A 17,742-nucleotide genomic window follows, 5' to 3' on the forward strand; every position below is an offset into this window, starting at 1 on the left:
TAAATATTCCTAGTATTCATTGTACTTAGCACAATACTCAAAAAATAACTGATTTATTTATTGATAGTCATCACAAAAAAACTAGAGATGTGCGAATAGTATCCGCGAATACTCGAATACTAGAAAGTATTCGTTATTCGAGATCTCTAATAATTATGCTAAAGGTACAACCTCGAATACTTTGAATTTCGTGCCATACACTGTCGCACACTCGTCGTTGATAGTTGACTGGGATAAATGTAGAGAACTATAGTAGTTTAGTGCATGCAGCACCGTTTTCAGCAAGTTGACCAACTACATCAAATTTGCGGATTGGAGCGGTGAAAAGAGTTCGACGTGGGGAACCGAAAATGATCAGGTGAAAAAATCCACAAATCCCCAATTCCCCCACCAGGAGAACTTCAGTTCCGTGGGATAGTAACTAAGTAGCACAATTCCCAAAATCCACTACTCCCTCCATCCATCAGCCCTCGACCCCTCATCCGACGCTTTCCTCCTCTCCCAAATCAAACAAAAGGCCCAAGCTCGCGCAGAGTTCCTATTACGAAGACCATAAATCAAAAGCTTCAAAAGAAAATATCAAGTTACAGGAAAATAATAGAATTGTGTTTCACCCTTCCCTCTTTCTGCCCCACTGACCTTTTTCTGCCTACCTGCTTCGAAGTCCCCCATTTGCTGTATGAGTCATCTATTAGCACAAGTTTTTACCGTCTGCTTATACAGTAAAAACTTACATATTAAAATAAAGAGAACATTTCATAAAGTAATTTAGTATGTAGTTTTTAACCTCAATTATGAGAAGACCCTTTGCCAGACTCTTTCCCTCTCCTTCTCAGAAAAAAATCCTGAATCCACCCCTGCATGTGGGGAATTACATCCCTTGGAGTATAATCTCAGTCACTTCATAATCTAACAGCTGCTACTCATTACTTGCTGCCACCACTTTTTGGAGAATAGAAAGGGAGAATATTTTTCAGTTTCTAAATTATTTGCTCTTGATAGAAAGTTGGAGTGCAGCACACCAACTTTGGTCAGAACAAGAATTCTATTTAGCATGTATTATTTTCTGTTCTTTTTCTGTTCCCAAAGCCATTACTAACTTTCACTGTAATTCAATCAATACCAACCTTTTCGGTGTCTTCTGAAGCATCTTTCAGCCAACCAATCAAAATAGAGAAAAGGCAAGGATGTTTTGAAAATATGGAAACCAAATGATGACATGCTGTTTTTGAAAGTTCAGTCTCACGAGTCTCAGGATTGGTGAGCGCCACCTAAAATTTTATTTTATGAAGAATTAACAATAGTTCAAACGGATATGATGGAAATTACAACAAAAACAATGATATTACATTATTGAATCTTCTCGAGACAACAATGATTGGATAAAATAAAATTCCAATATGCAGAGGTAGAAGACAAACTTGAATGACTGAATTACTTCATAACTTCAAAATTTTAGAATCAATTTTCAGGAAACAACTTTGGCAAATATTAAGGTGTTATAATGTCACAGACTTTTGGACTATTTTAGGCACTTTGGAGGTTGTCTCTCCATCTATTCAATTCAGAACTGATATGATAGAGGACTCCCCTTTTCTACATTTGTTAAAGGAAATATTCTTTTGTATAACTGTTCAAGAGAAGGAAAACTTTCACCTCTGACTATCGAGAACAATCATTTAGCAACACACTGTTGATAACCTAACAAGATTATCTCAACTCCTCCAATAAGTGACGAGCGCTCAGGCATGTTGAGGTGAATAAGGTCACTCCAAAAAATGACTCAGCATGCAAGTTGAATATTGCATCATGTCACAGTCATGGGAGAATCCATTGCTGGAGTGCTCAATCCCCAAGAATACACCCATTATTCCTCAGAAAGTATCAAATCCTTCTTCCATCAGAACTCTCCTGAATAGAGAAGTCAACTGAGTATGTACTATACAGATGCTTTTGGATCATCCCGCAACACACCATTGACCCCCAAGAACTGTTGAGCTCTCCAAAATCAGACAAGAGTTCTCTGGCATGTAGCGATCAAAAATATCAATCCAAAAAATGACCCAGCACTCAAAGTGAGGGTCTATGGAGCAGTCGCATTCATGAGGAAATTCCATAGCAAAAATTGCTCACTCATCCTTTAACAGACTGTGAACACTTGTAAAAAAAATCACTTACTTTACTATCTCAACGACTGAGTCTCAAGACATCGCTGTATGACTTTCAGCTCAGTAAACACAGATGTGTCTTTTGAGCAATCTATGAGGCATGCACAATAATTTTGCGTGGGAAGATAATATGAAGTGGCATGCTGGACCATTTAGTGCAGGAAAGGGGCAGTCCAGCACCATAAGAGCAGTCGAAAGGTCATGAGAGCTGAGCTCAATCTGATAAGTGCCATGTCAAGGGAGTGTGGAGGGCCCACCATACAGTATTTGTTCGAGAGTTCACGGAATAAGGCTGGTGATCACCACAGAAACCTCACGTTTCTTTAAGCAATAGAAATAGAACATGCTTGCCACTCAGGTGCATCATTGTTTTCAACTGCATCTAGCTTTGTGGCAGCCCCCAGGCAAGAATATAAGAACTATAGGGGATGATGGTGTCAGCAACTTGCAGAGGACACAATTATGTTTCATTTACCTAGCCCAATGATACCTTACCTTGATAAAAACGCCTCTGAAATGAGCTAACAACCACATTGTGGTCAAAGTTTACATGGGGTTATTCCAAAAGTTATTCACCTGCATCAAAATGAAATCATTATAGAGCTGGTGTAAACATGAGACACTGTCATAGGTAGATGAGTTCTCTGTACTTTTCCACATGGAGCAACACAAAAATATCACATGCTATAGTGCCTCACTACCCTCACTATGGCAGGGTGACCACAACTTTAGTTGGCATTATTTCCATGAATTTTCTCAGAGATCTCAGAGTGTTTCCTACACACACTGCAAATCACCCACAAAACATTAAGACAAACCCAATGCACGAACCATTTTAACCTCCTTTTCAATTTCACTTATGATTAACAAAGTTTAGAAATTTGGGTTCCTTCAACTTCATAAAATTGAAGTTCAAGTGTAGATGTAGAGGTTTTTTTATATCTATCTTTTCTAGAGGTTTCTTTGCAACAGGATTTATTTTATTTAAGGGATTACTGTGAAACAAAAGTGGACTCAGCAATGCTAAAAATAGCCCAAAAACTCTGTAGCAACATAATGCCTTAATGCTCAACCATAAAATTCTTACCATTCTCATTTCTATCATCCATGGAAAAATTAAAAATCTAAGATAATAGAGAAGAACAGTCGAATACTCACCCGATACATATCAAATGATACAGCTTCAGCAAATACAACATCTTCTGATGAAATAGCCATATTTTTCAAAGTGTTGAGTAACAAAGGAGAAACATCCTCAGGCTCAGCCAAGAGGGCAGCATCAAACAAAGAGCAGGTCTTCTTTACCTCCAATTCCCAGCCTCAGAAATGATAACAATTAATGATAGTTAAAAAATTTATAAGAAAATCCTGAATCAATAATTTTTCAAACTAATGATTAAAAAAAGGGAATGCAAGAAAATATGTCATCTCATAAAATATAACCATGGAGTTAATGGAAAATTTTGATAGTTTCAGCATACTCACAAGGATTTTTCATTCAAGTTATAAAATATTAAGAACAAAGAGTTACAACATTATTCCATAATTTGCCATGGAAAGAAATAAAGGAGAAAACCCCAGGTTCCCCCATGGAGGTAAACCAGAGAATAGGCAAGAGAAAGCATTTCCTGGAGAACTATACAAATCATAAATTTAGTATTACCTCTGGTGGCAAGTGACTGAATAAATACTATATGAACAATAGAAAAATCCTCCCAGGGGCTCATTTAGGATCTGACGAATATGACTCTTACCAATTCATTACAAGTCTAAGAGCTCTGAGTAGCTGCCTTTGGAAGATGAGATGTCCAGTAATCAACAGAGCCAAAGTTGAGCAGAAATAAAGGGAGAGAGCCTTTCTCGGCTTAACTTGGAATGATTTAATCCCAGCAATTTTACACAAAAAGAACTCTGCTTTTAAATGGGAAGGAGGAGAGCCAAGTCATAGGGAGAAGGCAAAGTAACTGGATAAATTGTGGGCCTTGGCCCAATTATCATGGCAGAGGTTCCATTCAATAGCACAATGAGGTTGAATTTTTAGATATGAATTCATAAAAAATAGGTACAGAATATAATGAGATTTTGTCTCATGTCATAGAATACTCTTGACCATCTACTTCATCTTACAGATAAGTACATACTGAAACCTTTCTTACCTCTTGTAATATACATTCATCTCATTATTAACAAAGTAGTCATTACAAATACTTAGACTGTGACATAGGTGAACGATTGAAGGATTGAAACATAGGCAAATATTAGTACATATTGACTAATAAATGGAATTTAATGGTGCATGTATGATTGGCAAACATATCCATGAACCTTAAATTATTTTATACATTTTATTATACATAAATGAATAATATTGTAGCCTTAAGAAATTAGGAAAAAATCATAATCTATTTTATGGAAATCAAGAAAATACATGTATAGGATGTAATGGAAAAGAGATGTAAGGATGAGGTTCATATAAACTACCTTCACTTAAAAGTGAAGGTAGTTTATATGAACCTTCACATTTCTGGTCCCATTAAATTTCTTCTACTGAGAGTCTAACTTAATAGTTAAACAGAAAATTACTTAATTTCAAAGGCATTTTTACTTAGTGAATTTATTCAGTGTTATTAGAAGAAAATATTAAATTATAGTACACAGATTATAGCCATTGCACATTATTTTGCAGAAGTAGATCAGAATACAGTGGAACCCCAATCTATCGTTCCTGCATTTATCGTTTTCCCGCATTCATCGTTTGCCATTCCTTGTCCCAAATCAAGTTCTATACACACAATGTAATTTTTTCCTGCATTTATTGCTCCTCGAAGCACCATTTTCCTGCATTGATCGTTAGAAGATCGTGGTCCCGACGTATAATTTTCCCGCATCCATTGTTTGACAAAAATGATAAGAAATATATACAATGCATCATTTATGGCTAATAACAACAGGCACATAGTTAGAATCATCCCCAAGAGATGGAACAACCATAGGGAGAAGCTCAGTGCCATAGGACAGTACAACAGAAACATTTGCGCATTTCCCAAAATCTGCTATCCCCCTCCATTCAGCACTCAGCCCCCCTCTAACGCTTTCCTCTCCTCCAAAATCTAAAAAAGGTCTCAGCCCGTGTAGGGTTTGTATTAAGAAGACCATAAATCATTAGCTTTGGAATAAAATATCAAGTTACATGAGAACAATAGAAACATGTTTCACGCCTCTCCAATTCTCCCCCACTGAACTTTTTCAGCCTACCTGCTTCAAAGTTCCCTGTTTATAGAGGTTAACTGCTGCACAAATCACCTATTAGCCTAAAAGGTGTCCAACAATGACTTTTGGCAATTGGTATTATACTTTATTAGACTGAAATAGTAGTAATCCGCATGTAATTCAAAAACGAATGAGACCAGACACGACGTATTTCTGACATTATTTAAGCATTTTAAAAAAGGAAACACATATGTAGTGGTAAAAATATGATGGAAATTTAGCTTTCCAGCAGAACTCAATATCCTCACAGCTGAGCTTCTTCGCAGTTGATATTTTTCCCCAAAACAGGATATCGTGTTACAATTTACGAGTTATACTACAAGTCTCACTTGTCAGAGTTACTGACAGAGGAATCTTCTCAGGATACTTTGTTTCTCCCTTCTAGCAATTCAAATTTGTCTACTTACCTGGTGCTACACTACATAGGAATGAGTGGGTAAGTTGCCTTCTGTTTACGACAAAAAATTTCATGGTGCAGTCGTATGGTCATGCTTCATGTGGTCATGTCATGTCCCTCTGCAGTTGGCTCTGCATACGCCATACGCAATAGCATCAGTTCCGAACTTCACCTCTAATGAGTGGTTCTGTACTTTCCAGGGTGGGTTGACTTCAAACCCCTTCCTCATGCTGAGCAGTCGAGCATCTCGTCGCACGTGACATTGATGCTGTTTTAAATACTGTTAATTGTGTTGCTGATTGCGCAGTTGCAATTTCATTTCATGATAAGATGTATTTTTAAAAAAACAACTTGAAAGCCTGTAAAAATGATATTTAACTTATAAAAATATTAAAATGTGTATGGAAATCTAAAAAGCATTCCTTTGTGTGTATGTACCCAGAATAAACTTGAATAATTACTTCGTTTAATAGCTGGAATTTGAAACTGCATTTGGATCCAAAAATATCCGATCCGAAAGATCCGGTTCCGAAAATCCAGGATCTGATATGAATCTGGATCCAAAAAAAATCCTGGACCCGTCCATCCCTAATGGAAATACAGTAAACTCTTGATTTTACGAAGTCAGTGGGACCGGAAAATCGGCACTTCGTAAAATCGAGTTTCGTAAATTCAAACCTTTCTCATAAGTCACGAAATAAATGTTCGCTTTTGTTTCTTCCGCCGTTTTTTGTCTGTAGTGGTCTTATTTAAATGTTTTCGGTGGTTATTATCAGTATAATTCATAGAAAAGGCTTTTTGTTATCGATTTATGATGTGAAAAATCGTTAAATAATTATACCACCATAAAATTCCCATTTCTTGTTCATACTTCAACATCAACGATCGCTTAAGAAATTCCCGACCAGTTTAGAAAACGTAATCAAATAATGAATTGCAAAGTTTATTTTAAGAATTTAATGTTATAAATTTGTGGTTAGGAGCGAATAACAACTATTAAGTTCGCGTAAGATAGATATTTGTTTCCAGCACCCACGGAATGTTAGCGGCAGCCGGCCTAACCGCCATTTATGTCGCCCTCTATCGCTCAGTGACGAGAAAAAAAAGAAAAACGAGGGCCTTACCCGTTTCCAAAATAACCTTCGTACGTTAATATTTCGAGTTACTCTGTATATTCAGTTGAATGTGCTATCTTTTCCATTGGTTATTTTTGTTGAGATTCAGTTACGATTCTAAATTTCGTAGGATATGATTATCTTCTGGCGAATATCTGAAGTAAATTCTGTTTGAGCTCTCCGTCCGGATACTGTGCTCCATCATCTTCGTAGACGTTGCTACGAAAGACTTTATTCTTCATCCGGACCATATTCTTCATACCGGGTGTGAAGTGTTATGTTCATATAGTATTTCTCTCTCTTCTTTTATGCCGACAGGAACAAGGTTCCAACCGGAAAACGACAGGAGAAACATCTTCCATTATCGGAGAAATAAAGAGGGAAACGTTATTATCCGCATTGATTGTTTTTCTACAAGAGATGTTTCATCATTTCTCAACGTGTGTGAAGTATTGGTTCACTTGCGTGAATTCCCAAAAATGTCACGCAAAAACCTGTACATTCACCTCATTTACTTTTCGTGTCCCTTTCTCCTCCGTATTGAAAGTTATGCAAAGAATCATTGACGTAGTGAAAAGATTTTCTTAGCTTTAGCACTAAAAATAGTCGCGCAATAATCGTAAATAAATATAGTGAGGAAAGAGCAAAGAAAATAATTTCAATTGAAACGTCAGCAGGGAAGAAGAGAGAAAATTATAAGCATGGCACCATTTCCCTGATAGTGGAAGATACTTCTTCAGCCTCTCTCCTGTTAATAACTTACCCCCGTTGCAGGTAAAGATGAACCATGCCTTCCTCCACAATCGGGGAACGTTCCCAGTGGGTGGGGTGAATAAGAGTGGGATGGGGATTGCCTGAGGAAAGAAGTGTGGTCAGCACAAAGGAGTGGTTAACAGTGGTGAAGGGGGCAGGAGAAAGAAGGGTGGGAAAATGGCCTTCAGCTCTGCCTCAGTCTACGTTTGGGGGCCGTATTTTTTGCGACGCACTCGACCTCTGTCACCTTAGGGGGGAGGGAGTGAATGGGAAATGCTGGGGAAGGAGGGGTTTGGGATGCGTAAGATGGGTGTCAGCAAGATCAGCAGAAGGTCGCGGGAGGCAGTAAATAAAGACTTTGGAAAGAAAGATCTCTCGGCATGGGAAAACGGGGAGACGCGCGAGAAGAAAGTTCACGGTTAGAAGTGCGTCTTCATTACGAGTAGACTGAAAAATAAGTTGGCGGTTAATAGAGCCCAATACTTAAGATATTTAAGTTGTTTATTCAGGAAGGCTATTATATACACGAAAAGATACTACTAAAATATCAATTAATTTTTTCCTTTTTGTCCTTCTCCATCGCCGCTTCCACCATGGTCTCTCACTTGCATAAATGGGAATGAAATTGGGGACCTAACTCGTTAGCCAGATCAATATACCTTAATGTTTGGAGGGCAGCGGGTACTTCTTTTTTATTTGGTGAAATTACTTCACTTTCATCTTCGTCGTCACTGCTATTATGACTAGTCCCGGCCGCTGCTTCTTCCGACGCATGTACCGGCGTCCCATTGTCGCAAGCCCGGAGATCATCGTCAAGGGCAATATAATCGTTTGATGTTGCGCGCTGCGCTCTTCCTGCTTTTTCCAAGAATTTTTCAAAATCATCTATTAAGCCACTAATCTCCTCCGCGATTTTATCCGCTGCTGCTTCCTGAATGTATAACGTAACGAATCAACCATAGCCGTGATATTATAGCAGTAGAATTACTAGTAGGCTAGTTGTATCAATTACCAACCTCGAGAACATCCTCATGATGCGCTATCAAAGGGAATCCGGCCGATTTCCAGCAATTTGCGATTGTAGTGGAGGAAATAAAGTACGTCTTTGAACCGTGTTTCTGCGATGAAAAATGACAATTTTATTAACTTGGCCATTTTAGCAAAGTTAACAAAGTCGTTATTCCTCATCGCAGAAACACGGTTCAGAGACGTACTTGAATGCCTGATAGGCAGGAGTGCGATGCAAAAAATTATTTTTGATGATGGCATTGATTGATAGATTTTCAAAATGCAGTCAGAGCGGTCACTTTTGGGGACAAAAGGCCCCACGCTCGGAGGGTCGAATAGAGGGGCCAGCGAGGGTGAGCTCGTCGAGGAAAGGGTCCCGGATTAGGGACCCTTCGAAGTGCTTCGGCGAAAAGTAGTCAAGTAGTCTTCGAAGTACGTTCACAGCAGCCTGACTTGCGAACGTACCAGATACGTTCACAGCAGTGCAAAGAGTTAATTAGGAGTCAACGAAATACCCCGCTCGACCTTCCTGACATGTTAAACTACGAAGTATTGTCGATGCGATGTTTACGAATAGGCACGTAAATAGGGGCATTATATCAGTCGCGATATTTTAATTAAGTCCTACTTCCCCTAAATTCCCACCGTGAGGTTTTAGGCGAACCCTTTCTCTCCAAAGTTGCACTATCATTTACGATTTCACACTTTTGATGAACCACAGTTGGAAGCGCTGATTTTTTTAGCTACTTACGCCGGCGTTACTAGTTTTGTTGACAAATATTTCGCCATAGTTCGTATAAACGAATGCCTTTTGCTCCTGGGGACCGATCCGAGGTTCGTAAATTCGAAACATTTCGTATAATCGAAACTTCGTATAATCGAATAGCACCATGTATTTACCATAGGCTTTTCGCCGGGACCGCACTATCACTTCGTATAATCGAAAACTTCGTAAAATCCTGCTTCGCATAATCGAGAGTTTACTGTATTGCAAAACACCTTGGGTTGTCTGCTAGCACATGGTGGTTGGGGAGGACGAAAAGGGGTAGGTAGAGGGAGCTATCTGGTGAAAACAAGAAGTTGGATGAAGCCAAGGATCAAATGGGCATGCCGCTGTCGATTAACGCAACATTTTTCATGCTTTACATTGTTGCCTCCATTACATTAAAAATATATTTATTAAAAAGGAACATATCAGATAATCGACTAATATTGGCCTTAGTGATCCATCTTACAACTGATCACTGTGCCAGCAAAAGCGGTTGTTTTAGGCATAATATGGACGTAGGCAGCCTAGTCAAACATTTCCACATTGATCGTTTTCCTGCATTCATTGTTTTATTCGTCCATTCCTTTGAAAAACGATGGATCAAGGTTCCACTCTACTGACTATATTTCTTCAAGAAATTAATTAAAATGGAGATGTTAAAAGCTTATGGTGAAATTCTGTAAATGATTTTATTTACCAAGTTCAAAGGCTCTACTATTAACACCAGAAATGTTTGGGCACAAAGTGCCTCTTGGTGAATTAATGCAGTGAAACATTAAATTTTTGTGGTTTATTTTTTCCATAAGAATAGTTGTAGCCTCTTTACCTATACCTGCCATCTTCTGACTCTATCAGTTGCTATGGAAATGATTCTATTTACATCGATTTCAAATTCTTCCAGGCATTTTTGCTCCGTAATTGCTATATCTTCTCCATGTGCTGAGAGTGGCTGCAATCCTAACAGTTCTTCTTTTGGACCTTGGGACGACATATACCAGACAAAGAGCGTAACTTTTGCCTTGTTTTTTGGGGCCACCGCACACTGGCAACTATTTAGTTGCTTTGAGGAAGTTCCAATGAAACACACGGCATTGACTGTAGCCTTGTGCACGGGCGACTTTTTTGGTTGCCGCAACTAAATAATTACATCCCGACCTATTCCGAGGGTGAATTGACTGTTGCGCACTGTCAACTATTCAGTTGCTTGATGGCCCTTGGTCAAAGTGCATCTTGGGATTTTTTTGCTGTTTGCATTTTGAAAAGCTGTCATAATGTTTGAATGAATGGCGGTAGACATTGATAAGTTTATTTTGCTACTTGAAAAGTGGCCAGAACTATAAAATATGCATCCTAATGAATGGGGAGATAAAAATAATAAAGAAATAATGAAAAAATGAGTGCAGCAACACGAGTACATTCCGTGAGATCCATTGTAAACTGAGCTAAGAGGCAACTATTTAATCTCCAGTGTGCGGTGGCAGGAAACACACGGGTGAGTAAACTGTTAAGTTGCCAGTGCGCTGGGGCCCTCAAAAAGCAGATAAAAATTATGATGATTGCTAATTGCCAAAGGACTCATGATTTCTGACAGAGATTACCCTTAGCAGGAATACATATATCATAAAATTCTAAGTTAGAATGTTCAAATAACCTTAAATTCTGTACCTTTAATTCCATCAGGAGGAATATGAACATCACCCTCACAATTAACTCTGCCACACCGATGAAGAACTGCAAGGAGATGCCAAAGAGCATGGGCAGAGAGGTACTTGTATGGCAACTGGGAGAGGATATCCCATCCTATGCCATGCAATGTAGAATGAAATAAATATCCAAAAGCCCTAATAAATAATGCTTCGAATTCAACCTCAATACGTGACTGCATCGCAGGATCACAATGATAATGCTTCGAAGATTTAAAGAAGTCCCACAAGTCAGTTACAAGGTGAACTATGTGATGAACAAGGATAGCAATTTTCCTTAAGAAACGTGGGTATCTGAAAATGAATTAAACATAAAATTAATTACATAAGTAATTATTTTTCTTATTACTAAGATGCATGGGCCTACAATCTCCACATTTTTTAGTTCAGAGGGCAAATCTTTATCATTAAAGAAGACCACAAATTGAACCACTTGTCTCACTAGCTGGTATGAAAAACTGATCACTTCAGCAAATTAATCAACAAGCTGAATTTGATACAAGCAAAATATTAAAATATGCACCCAGAAATGAGTAAAAGAATTCTTCTTCGAATTTTCTTTACTGATATATGGTTTAAGAACTGAGATTCTAAAAATATAAGCATGCACATACAATAGAATGTATAACTCATCATCGATTCAATAAGAAGATTTAAACTAAATTTCAAAATACATTTGTACATGCCAATTGAAATTTACATATTAAATAAAAATAAATAATTTCATCCCCCTAAAATTATCTCCACCTTGAAGTAAGAACGGTTTAAAGGGAGACAGGTCAAAAGTGATAGGCCAGATAAAAAGAGCAAGTCCAGTTCTACGACTGAGGATGAGAGTAAAAACAGAAAATTGGGGATACCTCATAATAACACTATATGTATTAGTACTATGACTTCAAAGGTCTTCAAAAACCTTCTCACAGAAAATAGAATACAATTGACTACATATTATTATCAAGAACTCTCAAATAATATATCAACCCCCTTATAACGATGCTAGTGCTCTTCTACCTTTAGGTGGGGTGAGTGAAATCCCTCATCTGTACGTTAAATGAACTATGAACAATTGTGCGGAAAATTGCGGGTGACTCCCGTAAAAGTTATCACCGTGGCTAGTCCCGGTATACTTAAATTCGAACTATGAACAACCTATGCCATATATTTCATGAAATGTAACACTTTACAATCTCATCTTTCTTTGGTGACCATTGCAGAACATTGATAGCCAAAATATACTTCATCATCACAGATCCTGTCATTCAAATCTTAAGATTGGTTAGGCACAGCTCTCCACATAATCCTCCTGTTTGCAAATCTTTTCACACCTATGTATTCCTTCTGAACATGTTCCACGTATTTTATTCACTGTCTTCATCTACTATTATTGCCATCTTATTGTTCCGCAGGTTGCCTACATCAGACCATCATATCTCAAAATATGGCCAATCATGTTGTTTTACCTTCTTATCAAGATTTTCATGAGGCTTCTCTTCTCTGCAACTCTTCTTGGACTTCCTCATTTCTTACTGGGTTGATCCATTTGACCCCCATAATTCTTTTGTGGTACCACAATTCAAGAGCCTCCACTTGATTTCTTAACTGCTGTATTAGCCCACTCATCATTTCCGAGAGAAGGATACTCCAAATTTTAGTTCTGATAAATTGTTTCCTTACTCATGCTTCCATTTCCCCACGAAGGGGATCTTTCTTTCAGAGGAATTCTCACTTTGCCTAGGCAATTTTTCTCAAAATTTCTTTCTCGTTTCTCCCATTGACTTTCTCCCTTCTACAGTACACTTCATTTCGCGTTTATTCTTCAAATCATCTTCGTTCATTCTTCTTCCATCTTCAAGTTCTCAAGCCTACCACAGGTATGAAGCAACCTATCGTTCCATGCCCAATCCTTAAGATCCCATCGCATTTGACAGATGTACCCTCCCAAGGTCCCACCCAAAGATCCTAATGAAGGACTAGTTTACCTCTGAAATATTTTACTTGAGAGAATTCTATCACCTAACAATATAAAAATGAGTGGGGTCGTTGCAACTCCTCCGGATAATGTGGTGTCATTGGCATGATTGACGATTGTTGATGATGATGAAACTGTACCGTTGAAATAAGTTTTGTAACTGACTCAAAATACAGGCTGAAAATTCAACACCACTAATTCAAACCATGGTCTCCTGCCAAGACCTTAGATGGGGAGATTGAAATAGAAAAATGCAAAATTTCATAATAATTTCTAGTCAAATAGCCCAAGTAACCAAATGAGAATGTATCATCATCTGCATATATAGTTATCTGACTTAAATTTTTGTGTTATTTCATAGGATATTTCTAGTGTTCAGCAGCTTTGATCAATTAGATGGATTTAATGAGCATGTTATCTCACGCCTTTTTTCATGGAGTGTACTTTCTTGTTGTCCTGTAATATTAATTAAATAACAGATCCTTCCAAAATGCAGGAATAGTATCATGTCCCTATGATTTGCGACATTCATCTCAACAAGAGTAGTGCCTTCAAAACCCAGGGCTCACTAGCTGGGTTTTTGAGTACTAAATATGATAGATATACAAAGATTATTTCTCTCTCATACCTAAGGTTTATATCAACACATTTTAAATTCTCTCAGAGACCACAAAAGGGGGAATTATAGCGCAGTAATTTACCTTGCAGAAATTGGTGGTACCTTTCTATAACTTTAACACATAAAACAGACAACAATTTAGGTAGCTAATACATAACCATCACCTAGCAATATATATGTGCTATATTAGTTTTAAATAATTTTACTGCTACAGATATTCCCTATTTTTCAAAATTCCTGAGTTAACAGAGAATGACTGAGGACTGAGTCCCTAAGATGATCAAGAGTACAACAAAATAAAAGAGGAAAATCTACTCAAAGCTGAATAGAGAGAGTGCAAGAAATTAGATTAGAAGGAAAATGATTTACAAAAATATAAAGACATTCAGAGACTAGATATAAAATAAAAATTCAATACAGTGGAACCTCGATCCATCATTTTCTTAGGAGATGGATGAAAAAAAATAAATCTGGTAATGTTTGACAAGGTTGCCTTTGGAGTAATAAAAGCAGGCTTTTGGTGAGTAATTGCAAAATTTACGAGAGCAATGCACATTTAAGGCCTACAACAACTCTTTTTGCAGCCACAGTGATTGGCTAAGAGATAGATCACCAAATGGATGGATGGGCCAGAAATAGTCTACTATATGAAATATTTCTTTGTAATAGGTACATATACGTATAATTTAACTGAGGCAATCGTGTGAAGCGTGAATCAGCAGTGGCACACCCATGGAATCCTCAGCTTCATCTGAATTCATAATTTCAACGAGCAACTCGCTATAACCCCACCACTGCCGTCATTGGGTATTTTTTTGTCTTCACTATGCTTGACGGTGCGGTGGGTGCAGTGCGACGATGACGGTGGAATATCATTCCTTTGTGCTCATTGGGCCTCATCGTTAAATATGACATTGTGTTTTAGGTAAAAATTACTGGATTAAATGAAGAGAAGTTCAACAGCAAGGATATCATGTTTTGCCAGACTGCTTTGTATCTGTTGTATTAACACCTCTTGGTCCGGCACCCTTTAAACTAGACTAGCCGTTGGGGCCGGTCATATTATATGCCATAGGCCTCAATATATGTTCAAACTATTATAACGTCGATAAAAAAGACGTCAATAAGAAAAACTTTCACAAAAACAAACAGTAAAGCTACCTGAAGACGCACAAACCAGAACTAGGTCGAAATAGTTCCAAATAAATCCGTAGAGGTCAGCAGGAGATTGCACTGCATGAAAACGAAAAAACGCGTGATCGGCACATAAGCGCTGGCGGCAGAAACACGTAAAAACACGTGTGCGGACCATAATGTGTTAACCAACTATTTCCTTGCTTAAAATGCTTGAATAAAGTCAAAACTACATTGTGCTCGGTCTCATTCTCTTGTGAATTATATGCATCTTACTAATATTGAAATCCAATAAGGGTACAACATCAATTGCCGAAAGTCATTGTTAGACTCGTTTAGCAGTAGGCCTCCACAAACAGCAGGTGGTCTGATGAAGGTCAATGAGCAAGAAAGGATGAGTGGTGAAATACGTTTCTATAATTCTCGTGTAACTTAATATTTTCTTTTGAAGGTAATGATTTATGCTCTTCGTCTCATGAACCCTAGGCGAGCCGTGATCCAGGATGTATGGGGCCTAAATACTACTTTAGGGTGGTTTCAGAGAGGAGGAAAACGACAGAGGGGGTCTGAGGGCTGATGGGAGGGGAAAACAGATTTTAGGAAATGTGCAACACAGTTACTATCCTACAGCACTGAGCTTTTCCCTTTGGTAGTTTCATCTGTTGGGGCAGATTCAAACTATGTTCCTCTCATTATTATCCATACACCACACATTGTAAATACATACTTCATTTCATTTTTGTCAAACAATGGATGGGGAAAGTAATACACAGGGGCCGTGATCTGCAAATGGTTAATGTGGGCAAACAATACTACAAGGAATGATAGATGTGGGAAAAAATTAAATAGTCTGCATGGACCTTTATTTGGGACCAGGAACTGCAAACACTAAACGCAGGAAAATGATCAACAAGGAAACGATGGCACGAGGCTCCACTGCATACCAAACTTACATTCGTATTTACTCTTATTGAGGTGTGTCCTATCAAAGTAAATACTACAGAAATTAAAATTGTAAACAATTCAATTTAAAAGGTATCACAATCAGAAATGACTAACCTTCTGGAGCCATACTTCTGGAGCCCACTGCCTAAGGTTTTTAAAGAATAATTTGATAATGCGAAGAGTCTCAGAACATCAACTCCAGATAGTGACAATGAATGATCAACACTAGATATCCCTAAAGCATGGGTAACAATGGCTTTCAGAGGGAATTGATCCAAAAATGTTGAAAGGTCTTCATCACCAGGCACATTATTATGCTCTTCTTCTCCAAATGAATCCAAAACCACCCACGTATCATTTGACTCTTTTTTCTGCTGTGAATCCAAAGACAGTGAATAATCCACAGCTTCCACAATTACAGGAAGAGCAGCCATCACCAATTCCAACTCCGGACACTTTAACTTGACTGAATGAGAGGAAGATCGAAGGGGAGGTGGGTGAAACTGTTGAGAAGAAGATATACCATATGTGAGTAGACAATTTATTAATTATACTCATTGGTGAGCTAACAATATGATGAAACAATATAATCTGACATACTTTAAATAACCAACAGCACTATGAGCCCCAAAAGTAAATTTGCATCTCCAACGACCCACCACTCATAGGTAGAGCAAACCACTCTAATCTTCTGTTGGTAATGCTTTTGAAAGCAGATGCGGCAAGACGAGCATTAGGAAGAAGATTTGGGGAGGAGAAGTAGCTGGGGGAAATTCAGGAGGAAGGACACAGCCTTGTCAAGTGGAAGCATGCATTGGAAGTGATTTGACGGAGAGCCTCTGTTGAATTTCTGCAAACATGGCAAATTATCTTTTAATTATTTTTGATGAAGCACAATATGACAGAATCAAATCCTTAGTGTTCACAATCATTTGTTCCACCCAATAAGATGAAGCAATGTGCATAAGGGTCTCACTACATTCGTAAATCAACCTTGGCTATGGCAATCTTGCATTTCCCAGTATATTTGCAATATACATTTTTGCAGTTTTCATTTCAGTACAGATATTAATGAAGAAGTGACATAAATATAACCATTTTCCCCTTTTTTCAACTTTTATTGGCACATTTTTAACCATAAAAATTAGGGATGTGCGAATAGTACTTTTGAAAAGATTGTGAAACTTTTGTGAAGATTCTTCTTCCTGGATGGAAAATTTGTATGATAATCCGAAGGGATGTGCAACTTGTACTTTTTGATCTCGAGTAGAGTATTGAGTCGAGTTGAAAAATACTCGTGAGCATCGAGTCCAGTCGAGTTGAGTGTGGCAATTCCTGAACCAAGCAATACAGCAATGCATCCTCCAAAATATTTTATTTTTCTAACCCCCAAGTGAATTTTCTATTCTGAATGCTAAGCTAGATGTAAAAAGGATAATATAATGAGAAATTTTGATGGTAATTGTGTCACAATTAGGAGATGAATGAAAATTGATGTGTCTTAAACAGTTCCATAAGTACTATTAAAATGAATTAGACTTTAGTTATATGTCATCAATTTAATTAATGTATGTATCCAAACTGCTCAGAAGAGCCCTCAGTAAGGACATTTGTACCATTTGAGCACCAATGAGCACTTCCAGAAGTCAGCAGGTCTCTTCTCTTGTTTTGAATTGAAATGAGCATAATGTTTCACAATGTTTTACATTCTAGCCACAGTGCATTAAAAAAAGTCTCTTTTATCCAGGGTTGATTGATTTAAATCACTTTGATTTAAATCATGATTTAAAACACGATTTAAATCACTTGATTTTTATTTTAAAAAATCAGGTGATTTAAATCATAATGTGATCTATACGTTTGATTTTTAAAGAGTCAAGAAAAGGAAGCTG

The 17,742-nt window shown here is 37.7% G+C and overlaps 1 protein-coding gene across 1 annotated transcript in view; it reads right to left on the reverse strand.

The window, feature by feature from the left end:
- Positions 1 to 17,742, reverse strand: part of LOC124159956 (ectopic P granules protein 5 homolog) — a 160,691-nt gene that overhangs the window by 135,615 nt on the left and 7,334 nt on the right. The window contains exons 5-8 of the mRNA XM_046535784.1: positions 15,965 to 16,353; positions 11,146 to 11,477; positions 3,327 to 3,487; positions 1,128 to 1,271 (exon numbers count right to left, since the gene is read on the reverse strand). Of these exons, the coding sequence (XP_046391740.1) occupies positions 1,128 to 1,271; positions 3,327 to 3,487; positions 11,146 to 11,477; positions 15,965 to 16,353 (1,026 nt within the window). The remainder of the gene's footprint in view (positions 1 to 1,127; positions 1,272 to 3,326; positions 3,488 to 11,145; positions 11,478 to 15,964; positions 16,354 to 17,742) is intronic.

This window comes from Ischnura elegans, chromosome 1, assembly GCF_921293095.1.
Source record: "Ischnura elegans chromosome 1, ioIscEleg1.1, whole genome shotgun sequence".
Lineage (NCBI taxonomy): Eukaryota > Metazoa > Arthropoda > Insecta > Odonata > Coenagrionidae > Ischnura > Ischnura elegans.